General features: G+C 35.5%; 2 protein-coding genes across 2 annotated transcripts in view; one reads left to right on the forward strand and one right to left on the reverse strand.

The window, feature by feature from the left end:
- The window catches only part of LOC112754114 (BEACH domain-containing protein C2), a 27,819-nt gene extending 14,029 nt beyond the window's left edge, over positions 1-13,790 (reverse strand). The window contains exons 1-10 of the mRNA XM_025801705.3: positions 13,493-13,790; positions 10,715-12,769; positions 8,687-9,471; positions 7,024-7,728; positions 6,206-6,340; positions 5,386-5,490; positions 4,933-5,046; positions 4,377-4,453; positions 2,851-2,932; positions 1,990-2,313 (exon numbers count right to left, since the gene is read on the reverse strand). Coding sequence (XP_025657490.1) covers positions 1,990-2,313; positions 2,851-2,932; positions 4,377-4,453; positions 4,933-5,046; positions 5,386-5,490; positions 6,206-6,340; positions 7,024-7,728; positions 8,687-9,471; positions 10,715-12,713 — 4,326 coding nt within the window. The 5' untranslated portion in view covers positions 12,714-12,769; positions 13,493-13,790. The remainder of the gene's footprint in view (positions 1-1,989; positions 2,314-2,850; positions 2,933-4,376; positions 4,454-4,932; positions 5,047-5,385; positions 5,491-6,205; positions 6,341-7,023; positions 7,729-8,686; positions 9,472-10,714; positions 12,770-13,492) is intronic.
- Positions 13,791-14,317: 527 nt separating this feature from the next.
- Positions 14,318-18,047, forward strand: LOC112754124 (uncharacterized). Its single transcript, XM_025801716.3, has 10 exons — positions 14,318-14,509; positions 14,929-15,137; positions 15,239-15,375; positions 15,865-15,931; positions 16,064-16,116; positions 16,518-16,572; positions 16,653-16,727; positions 16,815-16,935; positions 17,412-17,458; positions 17,557-18,047. The coding sequence occupies exons 2-10, from the start codon at positions 15,030-15,032 to the stop codon at positions 17,659-17,661; spliced, it is 768 nt and encodes a 255-aa protein (XP_025657501.1). The 5' UTR covers positions 14,318-14,509; positions 14,929-15,029; the 3' UTR covers positions 17,662-18,047.
- Positions 18,048-20,377: the final 2,330 nt, after the last annotated feature.

Consider the following 20,377-nt stretch of genomic DNA (forward strand, 5'->3'; position numbering starts at 1 on the left):
TCTGACAGATGGTCATGTACACAAATTTTATAGGTAACTACATGGTTTGACAAATACAAAAAACGACACATACTTTGATAACAGCCTAACATATTAAGCAAGAATAAAAATGTTAAAGGCTGAAAAATACTAACCTCAGAATAAAGTAAACAGCATGCTACCAACACTCTTTGTCTTTTAAACTCAGAAATTGGCATGTTCAGAACTGGAGAGAGGACACTGTTCAAATTACAAGACAAATAAATAAGACAAGATTTGGGGATAAATAAGACAAGATCATGGTCCATTCCATTTTGCTTTAGTTTACTGTGTGTTGCATGCACATGCATAGTGTGTGTTAGTAATAAATAAGACAAGATTAGGGATAACTAGACAAGATCATGGTCCATTCCATTTTGCTTTAGTTTACTGTGTGTTGCGTGGGGTGTGTGTGTGTGCGTGCACCCGCGCTGAGATTGAATAACTATATTGAAATGAAAAAAATGTAGCATAAAGAGGGAACATCTTAAGCACTAGCTACAGAGAGGAAGGAAAAATGAGCAAATGTCAATATTATGGTGCTGTATAGAATTATACCAATTATAGCCAAATTTAATCCAGATCAATAAACCATTCATGATTAAAACATGTGCTGGAAATGGTATTAGATAGCAATGATAGCATTACCTCCACAAAAGTGTCGAGTTTTGTTTCCTTCCTTCAGAGATTGCATCCTCAATTGTTGAAGTCTTCATCAGCATATGTTCTCCCCCATCATCTTCTTCCCTCATTGATAGAAGAACCATCCGGAGCATGCAAAAGAATGGTTGGTCACTGTCTAATAGCTGGTACAATGCAGCCATTGCTCCCATCCCAGTGCCTGACCCTCCGCCAATTCCAAGACCGCCACCAAGGCCGGACTCATCTAGCAACAATGCTTGGAGCATTGCCATAGACTTCTTCACCAGAGGAAGCTCAACCCAGTTGCCATTGCCATCTTTCTCCAAAGCTGACTTCCAAATTTCCCATCCTCCTGCACCACCACCAAGTGGAGTTCCCTTGAAGGAAGGCCGACGCCATACCACAAACGGCTCCGAAATTTCCAGCCATTAGCTAAATCCTTAGCGCAGGACCCATAGGATACAAAAGCACAAGAAACAGATTCATAAGGCTCAGCAGCAGCAGCAGCAGCAAGCCTTTCCATCACGGAAGTGGATATTTGACCATTTGCATCAGCCATCGAAGCAAGGACCTAGAATAGTGGACAACATGAATGCTTGAACAATATTGAGATAAACATGCAAAACAAAGAGAAAAGAGAAAGAAAAATGGACTATTCAAAGGAAAGCATTATGCAAAAACAAATCTAAGTTACTACCTCAACCAAAAATTTCCTATCCTGTATAGAAGGATTTTTTTTTCCTTCCACAAATTACTGTCCTGTTGATGTACTTTAGAGAGATTTTTTTTTTTTCATCCTGTCTTTACTAAATGAGATTAGCAAAGGAGAGAAACACAGAGAGAGAGAGGAGAGTAATAATATTAAGTTTCAATAAGGGTTTTGCTAAAATGTGCCCTAAAGGCATAGGTTAAAAACACTATAAAAGGAAATTTTTTATAAAAGTTCTTGAAAAAATAAACGTTTTTATATTTCCAATGCATTGAATACATCAAAAACATTAAAAAGATTCTATTATTATATTTTTAAAATGTGCCCTCAGGGCACAAGTTAGCTAAATCCTTTCAATAAAACTAGTGTTTTTCCGATCATTTCATTAATTAGTGAGAGCATTTATAACTGGACAGTTAATTTTGGATAGAGGTAGTGTATAGGATGCTTGCTTAATAAATATTTTCCAGAAAAGAAAAACAAAAGGTGTGCAAAGTAAAAAATGGCATGCTACCATTGCATGAATTCATGAATGGAAGGCAAAACTATAAGCAGTATAGAACCCTATCAATTTATGACTTCTACCATGAATGCCTAAGTTTAAATTTTAGCAGACATACATCTAGAGAGACTGCCCCAGAATTACTAGAGGACGATGTGCGATCACCCATAACTTCTGTTGATTCTCCAGTTACTGACAATGACGGTGAGTTATCCTGGGCTGGAAAAAAAAGAGAAAGGGGAGATGGAGAGACATCTGTGGCACGTAAAGTAAACTGTTTGCTCTGTAACCTTAAATGATCCTCAACAAGCATAAGTATCACAATAGCATTCTCTACTAATGCCACTGACAGGTAAGCTGCATTCTCAGCCTCCACCTTAGCGAGATCTGGAGACAAACCCTCAGCTGCAACGCCAGCAGCAGCTGCAGCAATAGTGTGAGTCTGCATTCAGGAAAATATGAATGCAAAAACTTTAATTGTTGTTTCCTTCCACTCTTTTCATAAAAAAAAAAAAATAAGTGGGTAAGTATGTGTATCTGCAATTATTCTTGTATGTACAGATTTTATTTCTAAGGTAGTGTTTGGAATCTGTCTCTGGGACACAAATTTAAAGACAATAAAATCTTGCCATTCTCCCAACAAGTGGAGATAGTGGAGACAGGACACTGAAATGGAAATTTTTTTACATTTTGTTTTTCTGTTTTATCCCTAAATGTTAAAATTATTAACAAATACATTTGTCTTTGTATCCATCACTAGTGTCTCATTATCTCTATATTTGTATCCCAGAAACCATTTTCAAACACTAACTAGGTGTGCTTAACTATGAGTGAAGCTATTTATTTTTAGATAAGCATGGACATTCGGAACCAAAATGATTGATGAGGAAAATAGAATCAGAAGACAAAAGGATATAATTTGCCTACATGCCATAAATAAAATGTTTGAAAAGAAGATCATTGACAAAAACCAATGTACCTGAACCTGCAATTCTTGAGCAGAAAACTCCAACAAGGCACCTAAAAGTCTCCTCTTGAATATAGGCAATGCTTCCTCACGCCTTCAAGACATTCAAGAATAGTGATAATATACATTAGGACCTTTTTTTTCTATTCGAAAAAGTGTAGTCATTGGAAACTTTTTGGTAGAAAAAAAAAGTTCACAAAAGTCTTCTATGTAAAGCTAACCAATATCATAATTGTGTATTCCAAGAGAAAAATAGTTAAATGAAGCACATAAAGCACAGAAGCACATTTCAGCTAAACTTCAGATAATGGCATATCATCATTTAAAACCATTCATGAATTTTCTCTTCTACAACTTTAAGGACAACTGGTGGTTGACATGGCTTCAAAGTTTCTTAGACTAGTGTTAGTATTCAATCCTTGCTGCATTTGTTCATGCCTCAAGCTCAAAAGGCTCTAGGATGAGCGAATGTCTGAAATGTTTAACTATTCATAAGCTTCACCTTACAATTTAAGCTTTTAGCAGATTTGGTCCTTAACAATGATCCCAATTTTATAAATACTACTTATGACAATTGTTCAAGCCTACCTTAAACATACCAGCCTGTCTCAACATACCATGTTGAACTTAAGAATAGCAACCTTTTTCACATCTACTCATAACCAGGCCATGATACCCTCAAATCATTATCAAACACCACACAACCATGGTCTTACTCTGCGAAACATGTAATTTTGGGTAAGATCAAATTTGCTCACCCTGAATCCCAACATGAATTTGGGATTAGAAACTATAATCCGAAAGATGCCAAGAAGTATTCTTTAGGTATTTTGTAAATAACTGTGGAACACGTATTCCTACTGCTTTTCACATTTCCTCATCTAGTTTTTGTAACTTCTATTTAGTTTTAGACCCTACTCAATCATTGGTTTAACTTGAATCAAACCAAATATTCTTCAGATCAGCATTCCTTCTTTATTTGATCTTAATGGAACCACTTGCATCTGAGTCTTATTACCAAGAATCTGATTAACCTGGCCCACTCCAAGCTAGGTCTGAGGAGGAAGGGGGTAGAGGTTTACCGATGAGGATTTTTCCATTCCTAGGGCTAGAATCTGGGACATCTAGTTATGGGACTAAAGCACCTACCACCTTGACCAATTCATGTTAGTAGATTAGCATATCTTTTGTTCAAGTGATCTTGAGACTACCCTCACAATTCCACAACATACATAGCTATTCTTGCATTTGTAGAAAATAAAAGAGGAGAGTAACAACAATGTAAGGAAGAACTTAAATTCTTAGGTTCAACACTTGAGTGATATTACATGCACCACAGGAGACAATGTTCATATGCCTTAATTTTGACATCTATGACAATTTTCATATAAGTTTCACTTACAAACAACATCAATGAAGTGGGGTAACATTATCATTCAAAATTAATTCTACACAACTAAGGTTTTCAAATATAGTATGATGTTTCAGGAAAATCATGATGCATTCTTATTTTATGAAACTCATAGTGGGTGCCTTACCTCATCCTATGTTCTCCTGTGCTAGATCCACCCACAATACAAAGCCATTCAGCACAATGAATTGTTGCTTCAATATCCTATACAAAATTTTAGCAGCACTAAACAGTATTAATGAAGTAGATAATACAAGCAACCATACAAGTTTAAAAAACATCTATCTAATAGTAAGTTAAAATGATCAAATTAGGGAGTTAATAACATTGGAGAACTCCAACAGACATATATTGCTAAGAGGTGAATAAGATATTCCACAGCATTTTAGCATTCCAACAACCAAACCTTATATCACAAGGTGATATGAACCTGTAAATCTCTACCAAATGACCAATGAAACTACACTGAACCAGAAAGTTATTTTCGAAATCCATTTCACATTCAAGTATTATATCATCTAATATTTTGACGTTCAACTGTTACAGCTCCAGCCAAAGAACCAAGAACTAATACATTAAAGGCACGAAAAAAAGCTAACCAAGAGATCTAAAAAGTGGATCATGGGTATCAGCAATGACAAGCAGTATATTTAAAAGGAAGTAATGATCTAAACAAAATCAACCTTCCATCCATCTTTTTGGCGCATCGAATGTTCTAGTAAGGTCATAAGGAAGTTATGTATAAGGTCCTCTATGTCTCTTGGGCTTGTATGATCAGATGATTTGCTTGAACCCACCTGTCAAACCAAACTATGTAAGTACATAAATGACATCACATATGAATTACAGCATAAATCAATACATAGATTCACAATTATTTCTAACTATTCGAACCCAGTGCTTTTTCCTTTTCTTCCAATCCTGTTGTTGTGGAACACTGACAATCATTAAACTTCTCATTCACATGGCAACTTTTAGCATTGTCAAAGTTTAAGAGTGTGAAAAATGTGTGCACGCGCAAATGTTTCCTTTTTTGCTACCATGTTGTAGTGGGATAGTAACAGTCAATAAACTTCTCATTCACTGGCAATTCTTAGAGTTGTGAAAAATGTGTATGTGTGTATGTGTGGTGTTACCTCATGGTTTGATATTAGGACCTCTAAAATCCATTCTGGCCATTCCTCCATATTTGTCAGATTGGTTCTGTTTTCTGGATGACTGCAAGCCAAAAATAGAACATCCTGAAATCATACACAAACAAGCAGCTCAAAAAAACTGGATGGTATAAAACAAGTTTTCCAGAATTGGAATCCTTAATTCTAGTACAATGTAATGGAGAGATAGAATGACGAAAAGCATAATATACAAAAATATACCACAAGAAGTGACTAGAAGTAACAAGGAAAACATGATATTCTCCTTTCACAAAGCCACATAGAAAAGTATAAGGCATAAAAAAAAAAGTTTCTTGGATATTCTCCTTTCACAAGTACTCTAGCATGTTTGCTGTTGTCCCATGTACCGCACACCATGAAGAAGCTATGAAACCATTTTTCGTTTCAGCGAAATACATCTTGATATAATTACTGTTCCAAGTACCTTAAAGTAATGTAAATTGCTTAACTTTGGTTTTAAGCATTTTACCAGGCTCAGGCTGCCTATGAAGGAACTTTGGTAGGCATATAGAATGAATTGCATGTTTAATCTCTGAGATTAGGAAATGAAAAACTTAAAGGAAAGAATAATAATCAATGAAAAAGAAAATATGTAGCATAAGATTCTAATGCATCAAATAACAAAACAATAAAATAAGCAAGTCTATCCATCAAATCAAATGGATCAAAGAAGCAAGTGCAAAAATATGATACTAAAAGGACCTCACAAAACAATAGAATAAGATACAATGTACAAATACTAGACATATAATGATGTAAGAAAAAAATGGTAAGCCAATACCTGAAGTACTCTTCTCTGCAGAGGCCTTGGCGCAAATGGAAGGGAATGCAAAAGCACCAATAGAAGTTGTGAATGCTTGAAGCGGTGACCAGAATCAGAGAAATTCAGTCCATCCTCAGTTGAAGAAGCATTTAACTGAAATGGAAAGAAGGATGACCAAAAGAAACATGGAATAAGAAAGATCAGCTAGTGAGAAGGAACACCATGGCTAACTAATGACATTTATCAAAGGGTTTTTGCCCAATAGAGATTACAGGACTTGAAGGCTTAGTTTTATGATTCGAATATAGTGATAGGGAAATTGTCTGATTGGCAAGAGTGTTTTCGTCACTCTTCAAGTTAACAAGTTTCACTTTTACTGAGAGAAAAAGAAACGTTAGACATAGAAAAATGGTCATGAAAATTGCATGACAACTAACAGAAAAGTGGTAGATGAAATGGGAAAGATCAAGATGATATAATTTGAATAGAGAATGTGTCACCGAAAGTGTCATCCTGACAAATATTCAAACAAATAGTAAATGAGCTGTTTGGATTGTCAAAAATTAAGCAAATGTTGAGAAATGGGGAATCCAAAATATCTTCACTGGTACTATTGTTTTATCACATTAGGTTGGCATACAATAATCATGGGAATCTTCAACACCAAGATGCATCCAGTGATGCATCAAGTAGCACTTTCAAATAATAATAAAACAATAAACATAAATGAAAAGTCCATCGCCATTTTTGCAACTTTAAAGAACTAATTCTCATATTGATCTGTGCATTTCTAAAGATAAGGATTACAGACAAGATGGAGAGAGAGTTTGTCATACCGAGGCAGCCAATAAGGCTGTGTAAACATTGTTAGTCATTAGCCTGTTGGGTGCAGCTTGAAAAGCCTTCTGTAAGGCATAAAGAAGAAGAGAAACTTTATCATCAAACATAGTACAACCTCCTTCATCTAGTCCAACACCCAAAAGATTGCTTGATGTATCTGGACCAGCAGGGCAATCAAACTTCAAATGCCCAGAAGCTACTAAAGCACCCAAGAGACCTATTATTCGAACAACAATGCCATCACTTTTATCAACATTGTAAACATTTTTTCTAGCACTGTCGGCACTAATAGATAGACTTATGCCTCCCAAGTTCTTGTCAGACGAAAGTTCAGAGGTTAATGCCATCCTTTCACTATTCGCATCAGGAGAACCAGGATCATCAAGATAACTTCCACTATCAACAAATTGAGAACCTTGGTCATTGTCTTGTAAAACGTATTCACTTTTCTCCTCAAATGCTTCATCATACTGACATCTTTCTCTGGTTTCAGTTCTACTGTTAGTCTCAGGTTTTGAAAGATCAGAATGCTTTGACATTGATTCCAAGACATCATTGTCTCCAGCTTTAGCTTCCCTTTGGAGAAGGACAAGCAGCGTTTCAATACCACCAGACGCTAGGAATGCCTCTGCAAATGTTTGAGCTCTAGATTTATTTGGTTGCACAACTAACCTGTAGAAGAGATGCAACATTCTAGCAATCTGAAAAAAAAAAAGAAACCAATAAGTGTGTGTCTGTGTGTGTATATCTCTCTCTCTCTCTCTCTCTCTCTCTCTCTCTCTCTCTCTCTCTCTCTCTCTATATATATATATATATATATATATATATATATATATAATTTTTAGAACTGATAGATATATTATTAAAAACAAAACTAGCATTTGTAAGTTCATCTTAGATATCTCAATTTCAAAATAAGCTGTTTTAGATGAGATAACCAATAAGCAAATGATGCATATTACTAGTACTCAATTACTCAATCTAATACAATGCACAGAAGATTATAGATTATCACTTAAGCCAGAAAGGTGGGTATTTTCCTATTTCAATGGTCATGAAACTAAGACATGAGGTGCTATGTGGATTACAGAGAGATTTTGCGGATAGTACAATACATCTGCTGGGGTTTACCATCCCCTATGAAACAAAAAGCCTTGTGCAAGATAGAAGCTATAGCTAAAAGGAGCCAGTTATAAATTTGTGAAACAACAACTGGCTCCATTTACCTCTATCAACAGATAAAATTTATATCAACTTTTAAGGCTTTCTCATAAAGTTTCTATCAACTTTCTCTATCCCTTTTGCTCGTAAAATTGATCCATCTTTTCATGCCAAAGCATCTATTGGTTTTTCCTCACATGACTAAACCTCCTTCAAGAAGGTTACATAATTTCTGCCTCTGTACCTCAACTTTCCCCCAAATATGATTGTTCATAATCATATTTGTTCTTACTGTGTTCAATCAACATTCACCACAAAGTTTGTTCAAGACTGCCCAAGAAGAAACATGACATATAGTCATATAGATATTCTATTAGAAGAAGATATGCAGTTTATAATGTTATTGTTTATTGTGCTTCATGTCAGCATCTTGCCAAACAATTCTTTCGATCAACCCTCAAAAAGGAAGAGATAAAACGCATTTCATGGACCACTTACCTGACTGGGTTGTGGACTGTCAACCAAGAATCCAAGTAAACATCGGACATCATCTGATGCAAAAGAAGGAGATGCTGCTACTATTAGAAGTTCAATTACCACTAAGAGCTCATCGACCAAAGCATTGATTTCACCAACTGGTCTTGTTCCAGTTAGGGAAAAGGTATTTACTGAATCCTTTTCAGGAATAATCCAATAGCATTTTCTGCACCCATCAAGAAGCATCTGAATGGCATTGGCATCCCGCATCACTGTTGACTCAGTGAAAACCATGTCAGCAAGTGATGATAGAAGCTTCTTTTGTATTCCATAACTACACAAGCTCCAAATTTTTAAGTCTAATAGCAGCGTAGTGAAGAGCTGCACTTTAAGTGGATGGTTAATGTTCTGAGATTGACAAAGTGAGACAACAGCTGCAACAAGTTCCTCATCTCTTACACCATCACTCTTCTCAACATCAAAGGAAGATATTGTTTGGAGAAGATAGTTCAAAATTTTTGAAAGAACCTCAGGCCCTCTACCACGAGATAACTCCTCATTATTCTTTGGATATTTAATAGCTGTGGATATAATTCTAAATATAGGACCAGCAAGAGACGTGGTGGCTACAGATACAGAAAAATTCCCTTGCTTTGGTTCTAGAGTATCCTCACGTAAATTGCTTATAGCCAAGGGAAGCAAAGACAGTGGACCACCATAAGCCAATGCCCACAAAGCATCAACAGGCCTCATCCGTGTAGCAACATGGACTTGCCCAAGAACCTCAGCTGGACGTCGGAGCAATCCTGAATCATGACAAAAGAACCATAACAAGATAATTCAACATATTTTTAAAACCTTGCTGAATAAAATAAATTTTATCGTGTTAAAAGACCGGGTGGCTTTGTGTATGTGCTCCTAGCTGGTGGAGTTTGGGGAGGCTAGACATATGCTGCCTTCCACCCACAATCCCCAACATACACACACACATACACACAAAAAAAATAAAAATAAAAAAACCAGAAAGCAGAGATGCCATTTTTAGGCAATGATCTGGTCAGCTTTAAGTCACAAGGCAGAACCTCACCATTGTGTCATGACTCAACTCTCAAAATTAATTTTGTCATGTTGTAATAGTAAATATAATCATGTCAAAACTAGGAACATATGAAGAGAACCAGCTTTTAGCAAAAGGGAATAGGTTTTAAGAACTATGACTATAAACTAACAGGAAAGATACCAAAAAGGAATGATGCATAAAATATACCAGCTTAAGCTTAATTTATAGTTTGCATCATAAAACACCTCTCCTAAAAAAGCCTAAGTAAAGGAATATAAAAGGTTTTATATCTATACACCAGCTGGGCTGGAGCCCATAAGACTTGAATCAAGGACACTTACTAGCCACCTTTATTTTATGTTGAAATTTAACATTAGTTAGCAGAAAAAGGACCAGAATGAACTCTAGGAAAATAAATGGTTATATATTCAACAGTTTATCAATAAGCTAAAAGACAAGAGAGGACTAAAGAAACCGATTACTATCAAAATGAACCTCTCTCTCTCTCACACACACAAAATAAGAAAAAAGAAACTCACAAGGGAGATGCATCAGCTCCAATTTTGTTTCTTGAAAGAAAATGTAACCTAATTTTGTTTCAATGGATAGATTACTGAATGCAAGTTCCTTTTTCAAAATACAAGTAGCTGTTGATTAATATTTATCAAGAATAATGGGGGAAATAACCTGGACGTTAGAAAAATAAATTAACAATGAAGAAGAATTACACTAGAAAGGAGCCAGTTTAAATAGCAAAATAAATGGTTTTCACTCAGATAAAAAACCTAGATACGTTTAGAATGTTGCAATCCAAAAAGTTATTAAAAAATAAGGGGAGAATCCATCTTATAAGTCTAGAAAACAACATTTCAAAGGATTATTTATTTATTAGGATCCGGGGCCATTTTGCATGAAAATCTGACACGATACTTATGCAGTAGCATAACAATTTACATGTTATCATAAGATCAAGACAGAAATAACCTAACCTGCAGCACCTGGAGGTGAAGCATCTGGACAGAAACGCCCACTAAGCAAACTAGGATGGTAGAGCAGGTGAATGAAACCTCCGACTTCTGCATCCAATAGAACACTTTCTTCTGCCTTGCTTTGCACATGGGCATTTGTTGCAAGCCATGGAATCCCTGCTGCATTACCAAACGAAGGCACTATATCACCTCCTCTAGAAGCCAAACGTGCCATTTTTTCTTGGCCAATTGGATCTTTAAAGATGTAAACCGGGCCCATCTCCGCAAACAAAGGACACTGACGACGACGGCGTTGCAAACCAGCCATAGTAGGAGGAGGGTTAGTTCCTATGCAGCAAAATGCAAGGGGCTTGGAAATCTTAGGGAACTCAAATGGACGACTTTCATATAAAGACCCATCTACGTATAACCTCACTTCGCTTTCTGCATTCCCAATGATTCCATGCTTGCCTATATGTTCAACACCAATGAAGTACCAGCACTGTGGTTTGAATGCATATGTAAAATGCAAAGCAGATCTCTTTCCCTTTCCGATACCAGTTTCAACAACCAGAAATTGTGCATGAAAATAAGCCTCTATCCCCTGATTATCAGAAGATAAAAAACTAAATAAGCGAGGCATGTGTGCTGTACCTTCACCAGCAAGTGCACTAGCTGCAGCTGCAGCTGACATAGCTGATGATCTACCAGACTTAGCTGCTGCCGCAGCAGCGATTGCAGCCGCAACTGTGGCAGTATTTAATGCGTCGGCAAATGATTCAATGTAGATCCATGTTGCAAATGCATACCCATTGATAAATGGCCAGCTTTTCTCACCTGGACCAAGCAAACCAGAACTTTCACCATCGAACTCAAACGTGCAAGCTGGTCCACTTGACTCCTTTTCATTCATTGCTTTCTCCATTGCAATCATTAAGCGTGGAGCCCATATCGTGGTAAGGGTTCTTGTGATGATTTGGAACCATCTATGAAGATCACGAACACTAAGAGAATGCCCAGCCAAGTACTGTATGCAGTGGCACAAGGGAGTTCCGTCCCACCTTATTTGCCCATTTAAGCCAACATCCACAGTAAAAATCTTTTCTGCTGTTCTCAACAGTACTGCTAATAGACCAGCCATTGAGCACATTGCTCTATTTCTAGTGCAAGCACGTAATATGGCAAGTAGTCCCCTCACCATTCGTGTCCTAGGTGACATGACAGCGTCAGAATCACCTACATAAGGAAGCCAGGGAATAAGTTCGCCCGACACGATGGCAGCCCGAGAGTTCAGCATTACACTAGGAGGATTGTTAGCACCATCCTCATCAAAACTTTCAACTCCACCCATTGTTGCAAGAAGTGAATCTACTATTAAGAAAGCAACGTTCTCCATCTCCTCGCCATTCCCTAAAATTTCTACACCGCTTGCAATGTTCTTTAGCTTTTCCATACTTTCTGGTTTCCCCATGATAGCTGAATCAACTAAATGCAATAACTCTGCAGACACATTTGGCACGGCATTTTTTTGTCTTGGCTTTGATGGAGAACGAACAGGAGAAAATCCAGGTGTATTTAAACCAGTTGATGAGGCAGACTGACCAAAATGTTCCTCTGCCTCTGGACTAAATGGATAATGTTGCATGTCAGCAACTGGAGAAGAATACCCTGTCGAATACGTCCCAGACGGATATTGAAAATCCTCTGCATTTCCATCAACTGGTTGCTGTACATCATCTAGACCTGACGGTTGTTTTGAATATGCATACTCATTATTCTTCTCTTGATCTTTCAAATACACTTGCTCAAACTGACTCTCATCCACAAGTGATGTTGCAAAATCAACTCCACGTCCTTGTTTTTCAACTTCATGTTCATCCTCAACGCCACTGCCAACACTTAGATTTTCTTTCTGATTACTCTTACCAGATTGCATCACACTACCATCTACTACCCCACCACTATCTAATTCAATACCGGATGTTTTTATCTCTTTCGATTCATCCTCTTCTTCCATCATACTATTTTTGAAGAAGCCAATAAATATTCATTCAAGTAAAAGAAAGCCCAATCCACCTGCAATCAACAGAACAAATAAATAGATTCGCTTAATAATAAAATTAAAAACCGATATCAAAGGACCATAATATAAATGTTTTGACTAAGCAGAGCATACATGCACTTTGCTCAGTAATTAACTACCTTTACCGTTTAAAAATCCATTCGCAAATAGTAAACCAGTTAAGACTACCAAGTAATAAGAAGAAGAACACCGACTAAATTAACCATTAACACATCAACACGTTACTTATAATTAACCACTTTTACTATAAATTAGCTAAAAATCTCAAATAAAACACCACTTCGATTGAACACCAACTACCTTAGCCATTAAAATTCTAAACAAAGCGCACGTGCGCGCACACACAAGACCACTTCCATCGAACATCGAAATCCATGGAATGCTGTAGTTTCAGTAAACTCTTGAAAACATTCTTCAATCCTCATAGTGATTAAGCACGCGAAATTCTAAATTAAACAACAACAACAGCAACAATAACAATAATAAGTTACCAGCCGACGAAATCCAGAAAATGAAATCGGCTTCAATCATCGCATTTCACATTGCGAGAAAACAGATCAAAGAAACGGATTTCACACATTTCACGCATTCTCATTGTAACTCTTATATTCGAAATCAGCATTGATTCGAGCACGTGAAAAATTAAAATAACATAAATAATAAAAACAGAGGAAAGAGGAAGAGAAAAAAAAAGGAGTGATCGGAATGTGCGTTACCTTGGAGAAGAACCCAGCGAACGCGATCGTGAGCTGAGAGAGAGAGAGAGAGAGAGAGAGAGAGAGAGAGAGAGAGAGAGAGGATTCGATCGGAACGAGAATGGAAATGGCGGAGAGAGAGAAGAGAGAGAGAGAAGGCGCGAATATGGCGCGAGAGTAATGAAGCTTATTGGCAAAGGCTGTGTGGTTTGCTCAGTCAAATATGAAAACATATCACTTTCAGAAACGGAATATAACGGATGCTGGTTCGGTTCGTTTGGTGCGTCAACTGCATTGTGCTCTTTACTCTTTTGCCACCAAATTTCCTCAGCTTCTTACTCAATTTTATACTATTTTCATTTTCTTTCACAATTTTATTGGTTGATTTTCACTACAGTACATAAATATTTACATGTTAACATATACTTTTGTTTACAATTTATGAATTTAACATATTTTGAATGTAAAATTTAAAATAAGCATTTTCGGCTTTATCCTAATATAATAAATAAATAATAATTAATAACTGAATAATTCTTTTGTAATTTGTCAATATAAGACCTGATAATTTGATAAGCTATATAAATTTACATTGCTTATATTTTTACTTGTTAGGTAGTTTTTAATAAAATATGATATTGTTGGTTTTAAATTTTTTAATTATAAATTTAATTTTGATATTGTAAACGAATTTTATATGTAAATAATAAATTCAGTTATATATTATCATGTTAGTTAAAACAAGCCTTTTTTTTAACTATGTAAATGATTATTTAAAAAATAAAAATTAAATTCATTAGATAATTGTGCAAAAAATATTAAATACCACAAATTAGTGAAAATCCCAAAATACCCCCTTATTAACCTGCTGCTTAGTTATCAACCCCAATTCGAAAGAGAGGCAAGGGTTAAGGTTTTCCACCCACACTCTGCCATTGTAGCCGCCACTCCTCCACTCTCCGGCCACCAGAAAAATAGGGGCGTTGCATCTCGCCATCTCTGTTAGTCCTCATCGCATCTTCGCTATCGCCTGAGAAGGTAGCACCTTTGCGATTTTTTATTTTTTTCTGATTTGGTTCGTGAGTTTGTTCATTCACTATTTCACTCCTTGGGTTTTTCTCATGCAGCCTGAAACACCAAGCTTCATATAATTGTTTTTTGGTTAATAAATTGATTTACTAATGTTATTTGTTAATAATTCGAACTTCTATTCAAATTTGACTTGCTACAAGTTCATCAATTTCAACCTAGTAACTTTGTTGATTTAGTGTTGTGAATTGAGATAGTACTTTGTTGATGTATTGGAATGTTGCTGTTCGCTCTCTCAATCTATGAACTTACAAACTCTAGGTTTTTTAAATGCTAGAAAATTTGTTAATTCCGTACTGTCTTTTGGATTTTAATTTCATCTCCTGGTGAAAACATGTTCTTGACAACCTTGCTTTCTTCTTTTTCAGTCCTGTTTATTCTCACAACTCACACGGGTAGCAGCAGCTATAGCCTTCGAACCACACCACCGATTCTCTATCAATCTCTTGTGAATTCAAAATCCATTGTAATGAAGAAACACGGCAAAAGTAGAGTGCCACAGTCTCTTGCCGAGACTGAATCTGAGGAGAGTGAGAGGGACGAATCTTCATATTCTTCTTCTGGTTCCTCAGAAGATGTGGGTAACTTCTAAATCTATACATTTGTTCTTTTGTAATGTTTTGGGGAAGATGTGATTATAAAGGTGATAGTAAGTGTCATTGATTTTGATTATTATAGGAAGAAGAGGAGGAGATAAAGAAGGAGTTGGCTGATGTAACGTTTGAGGAGTTGCAGAGAGCACGCTCAAATGGGACACTTTCATTTTTCCAGAAACACAAAGAAGAGAAAAAGCAAAAAAGGGCTAACAAGAATAGGTACTATAATATTATTTGCAATTGTCGGTGTACTTGTTGGAGCTTCGGGGAAAACAGTCTTTATAATGTAGCTTTAGCTTCATTATTCCCCCAAGATGCTTGGGCTTACCCCCCCCCCCCCCCCCTTTTTCTCCTCCTTCAAAAATGTTGAATTATATCAATCAAGTAGCACCCTTACCCGCACACGTTATTGAACTGTGTTATTTTTCTCATCTTCCAAATTGCTGTAAGATGAAAAACTTAACAATTTTGTTTCTGAGCATAGCTGACGAAGTGTTGCCTGTACTGATTCTTTTCAAGGCAAAGCAGTTTCAAAGATGCTTTTAACATATTATTAACTGAAGGGGTAATTTGACTAATATTATTATTTCAAGGACTTTATTTTCATTTATCTTGATAAATTTGCCCATTCTGCTTCTTCTAAAACACACAAGCCTTGATGTAGCAATCTGGTTAAACATAGGAATGACTGACTCTGTGCTTGTCTAGGCCAATGGAAGCTAGTAGCAAGAAGCCGGTTTCTATTTTTAGAGAGGTCATCCAAGCTCCTAAGAAGGTGTGAGTTTACTTATTTATAAGTTTTCAGATTTACTTATAATTTGCTGTTGATAAGCCACAATGAAATTTAAAGATCTTTCAGAATCTGGATATTTTTTGCCGAATTACCTATAATGTCAATGTTGTTCAGGTTGTACGTGATCCACGATTTGAATCTCTCTGTGGAAAGCTTGATTCTGAGGGGTATGTTCATTTCTAGACATGATGACATGCATGCTCTTTCTCTACGGCTTTATATGTGTCTAGTAAAATTGTATTAACATATTACATACGCAATCTTTTTAGCAATCACCATTTTGGCGTTTAGCATTCAAGAACTTGAAGTGCTATTCCTTGTGTTTGAACTGCAATATTGTGATCACTCATATGATGGAGTCACAATAAGAACTGAGAATAGTTAAAGCAGTGGATATAATAATGCAATTTTCACATTGAAGTCTTGCTTTACGCTTTACATGAGAAAATTTTGTTCCTCCCACTCAAGTTTTATAATGTTTTCGTTTTTTTACTAAATGTGCAAAGTTCTGGTTTACTTCAACGGGAGCGTTGTGGCACTAGTAATATATATGTACTTCTACTTGCAGGTTTAGGAAGAGATATAATTTTTTATACGAGAATGATCTTCCTTCTGAAAGACAGGTAGTCTTCCTGATTCTGGTTGTATTGTCTTTTGACTTATTCTATGACTTTCCTCTTATGACATTACCTGGGCATGACAGGCTTTAAAGAAGGAATTGAAAAAATGCAAAAATCCTGAGAAAATCCATGAAATAGAAGAACGTATGTCCTGGATTGTAAGTACTCATTCTAGGAGTTTGTCTTTTGCCTTTTGAAGCATGTCATGTAGATTTACTTGATCTCTCATGTACGTTTGTTTTCAGGATAAACAGTTGAGGTCTGGCAATTCAGCCAAGCGTATTGATGCAGAGATTTTGGCTAAACACAAGAAAAAGGAGCGAGAAGCAGCAAAGCAGGGAAAACGTCCATTTTATCTCAAGAAATGTAATGCTTCTCCTTCTTCCTTTCCCTTCTCTCTTTCTCTCCATATGTTGGAAATGAAATTTCTGTTTATGTTAATTTTTTCTGGTTTTCTGAGGTAAGTTAAGGTCCATGCTAATCCCATAATACAGAGTATTTATCTGGAACAGAGAAGTAATTCTGATTCAGTGGATAGACTCTTAAAGTAACCTGAATTCCCTTTCCAGTAGTGCATTAGTGGTGTTAGTGGTAATATTCTTGATAGTGATGATGCTTGCAATTTGTATTAGTTGTGTAACACTATATCATTTTGTACCATATCTATGTAGTGTGATTTCAAAGCAATCTAATTTATTGTGGCCACCAAGTTCGGTTTAATAGCCTTCCTATAAATCCAACTGGGTGTTCAATATTGGCAATAAACTTAAGAATTTTATCAAATAAACAGATAAGATAACTGATATCAAGTCGATGTTCCCCTTTCCTCTTGTATATTGCAGCTGAAATCCGAAAGCAAAGACTTGTTGAGAAGTACGAGGATCTCAAGGTACGTGTAAATGTGTTTCAAAATGTCTCTGTTCTCATTTCTATTATGTCATTATATGATTTTTATTTTTCTCCTAACTAATTACACACTATTTTCAGTCATCTGGTAAACTTGAAGCATTTGTTGAGAAAAGGAGGAGAAGGAATGCTGCAAAGGATCAGAGATACATGCCATATCGTAGATCCGGTGACAATGCAGAATAAGGTTGTTTGCTGTGCTGCAAGATTTACTAACAACTTTCTTTTTTCCCTTTGGGATAAAGTAGGAGCTTTGAATCTTGGTGGAGTAGTGGAGAATTTTGGACTTCAGCCCTTACAAGACCTTGAACATCACAGTCCCATGAAGACTATGGCCTGTGGGAAAAGGTGTTGTCATACTCCATTAGGTCCCTTGTCTTTGTGAATGGTGATTCTCTGATTGCATAGGTTGCTGAGATTCATAGGCTTCAACCAATGAATATGGATGTTAGAGTATGTAACATTTCTTTTCAAAAAACTTAAGAGGTGGGGAGTTTCAGTTTAATTCAGAGATCCCCTTTTGAATTTTTGTGCTTAATTTTTGTTTTCAATACAAAAGAAGGGTTAGTAGATGAAAGTCTCATTAATTATATTTATGTTTTATGGAACATAAATTTAGTTAATATTAATCGCGTCATAGTTTATGGAGCTTAATAAAGATTACATTCATCTAACAAGGCTTATTGAGGGATCTATCCCAGAAAACTATGACATAAGGGAGGATTTGAACTTGTGATAAATTGTCTAAGTGGATTGGTGAGTTAAACACCAGGGACGGACATAAGAATATAGGAGGGCGGGTAGTGGGCTTGCCCCCCTGTCCCCCACCCCCAAAAATTTTAAATATTTTATTATGAGAAGCATCATATTAAAATTATAACATCTTTAGATAAATTTATTTAAATAACATATTTTATTTATGAATATATTTTAAATGCATATAACAAAATTATTAGAATAATTTATTTATATTATTTTATATCATATTTTTTATTATACAAAGCAAAAAAATATAATTTACTATCACATTAATACTTCACAGTAAATTAATTAAACAATAAAAAATAGATAATTTTTATATTTTATTGAATTTAAAACCAGAAAAAATTTTAAGACTAAGATAATTTTTTTATTTGGCAAACTTTTATTAACATTTTTCTTATTTAGAAGAAAATTAATTAACATTATTTATTATTATTACTATTATTATTATTATTATTATTATTATTATTATTATTATTATTATTATTATTATATACAAAATTTTAATTTTTTACTTTTTTTTTAGTCAAAATTTTAGATTGGTCCTTGCTAACTGACCTAAATTGGTACTGGGTGTGTCCTTTGATATAGGTTATAAGGCTATAGGCCTTTAAATTTTGAATTAATGGCAAATGCATATGTAGCCGAGTTTTTCTAGAGCTATCGGTCCACGGGCTAGGAGCTCCAAATTATATATTATTATTCGTCTTATAGAATTAATGTACACAACCATCTTGAATTAGTGGAGTCTTTAACTTATTCGTCTGCCTAAATAAATATGATCTACGATGAATTAATCTTTAATCTGTCAAACTGAAAAATACAAAAGACAAAAAAAAAAAAAAGAAGAAAAGAGATGTTAACATTCATTTGTCGAGTTTCTCAAAAAAAATATTTCTTTGCAATGATCTCAACTTTTTAGGATGAATTTAGTAAGGGTTAAATACGATTTTAATTCCTAACGTAGAGACCAAAAATTTATTTCGTTTCCGACTTTTTTTTTTTTGCCTACAAAATGAATAAAGAATAATAAAGAAAACAATAAATAGATAAATAATAAAACTAAATAAAAGTTCAGTGTGTGAAGTGGACAACGCGAGCTTCTTCTTCGGAAGCTCAATGGAGAGCAGCAGCGCTAGGGTTCAACAAATAGCGTCCATGGCTTCCCAGAGTTCAAGAACTGCCCGATTTTGCTTACCTACAAAAGAGTTGCTATGCGGACATGGCGAGAGGTCAATTCTGCGAATTTCATCTACGAAACATAACCCACGCCGAAGATTTTGGGGTTGTGTATATGCTGTTGTTCCTCGTTTGCGATTCTGGGTCTGAGAATTTGGGATTTTTCATCTATCTTTGTGACTTCTATCAGGTTCAGGATGGTTGTGATTTTTTCCATTGGAAAGATCCAAAACCTGGAGGAGCTTAGCAGGAGATTGAAATTGCAAGAACTAGGAGGAAGATTACAAACTTAAAATCAAGATTGAAGGATGTTGAATGGAAGCTTAGAATTGTTGTTGCTTTAGGGATTGTTGGTTGGATTGGGTTTTTGTTTTTGTTGCTACAGAATCCATATAAGTTAAAGCAACCATATGGAATGCACCTAAATTATAGATGATTAGTTAGGAAATTTTAGGAGATTTGTTGTGTTGTAGGGTTAAAGTTTGAGGATAATTTGTGATATTACAATGGTTTAATGATGTATTATGTGTGAACCTGTTTGAATTAATGAATGAAAGTGATGGTTAATGGAGTATATGATATGAACCTGGTAAATGGTGTATCAGGTGTGATGTTTTAATTTGCAATCTTAATAAAGGTCAGTAAAGCACAATATGCATGAATGAGATTTATGAATCCAGTAATGACCTAATGGCTTGTTTCAATTGAAGAGAAGTTAAAACAAACACAAATCAACCATTAATTTCCACAAGTCTAAGATGATAACATAGATTATAGTGGGTGTCATGCCACTTAAACAAAAAAAAAAAAAAACAAGACTCAACAAAGTGTGCCGAAACACCTAATACCAAAATACAGACTTTAAACTAGTGTTTATAAAGCATTGTTCTGAAACTAAACATTGTTTTCATATTAATAAGGCATTGATAACAAAAGAGCATAGCAAGCAATATCTAAAGAT

This window comes from Arachis hypogaea, chromosome 2 (genome assembly GCF_003086295.3).
Source record: "Arachis hypogaea cultivar Tifrunner chromosome 2, arahy.Tifrunner.gnm2.J5K5, whole genome shotgun sequence".
NCBI lineage: Eukaryota > Viridiplantae > Streptophyta > Magnoliopsida > Fabales > Fabaceae > Arachis > Arachis hypogaea.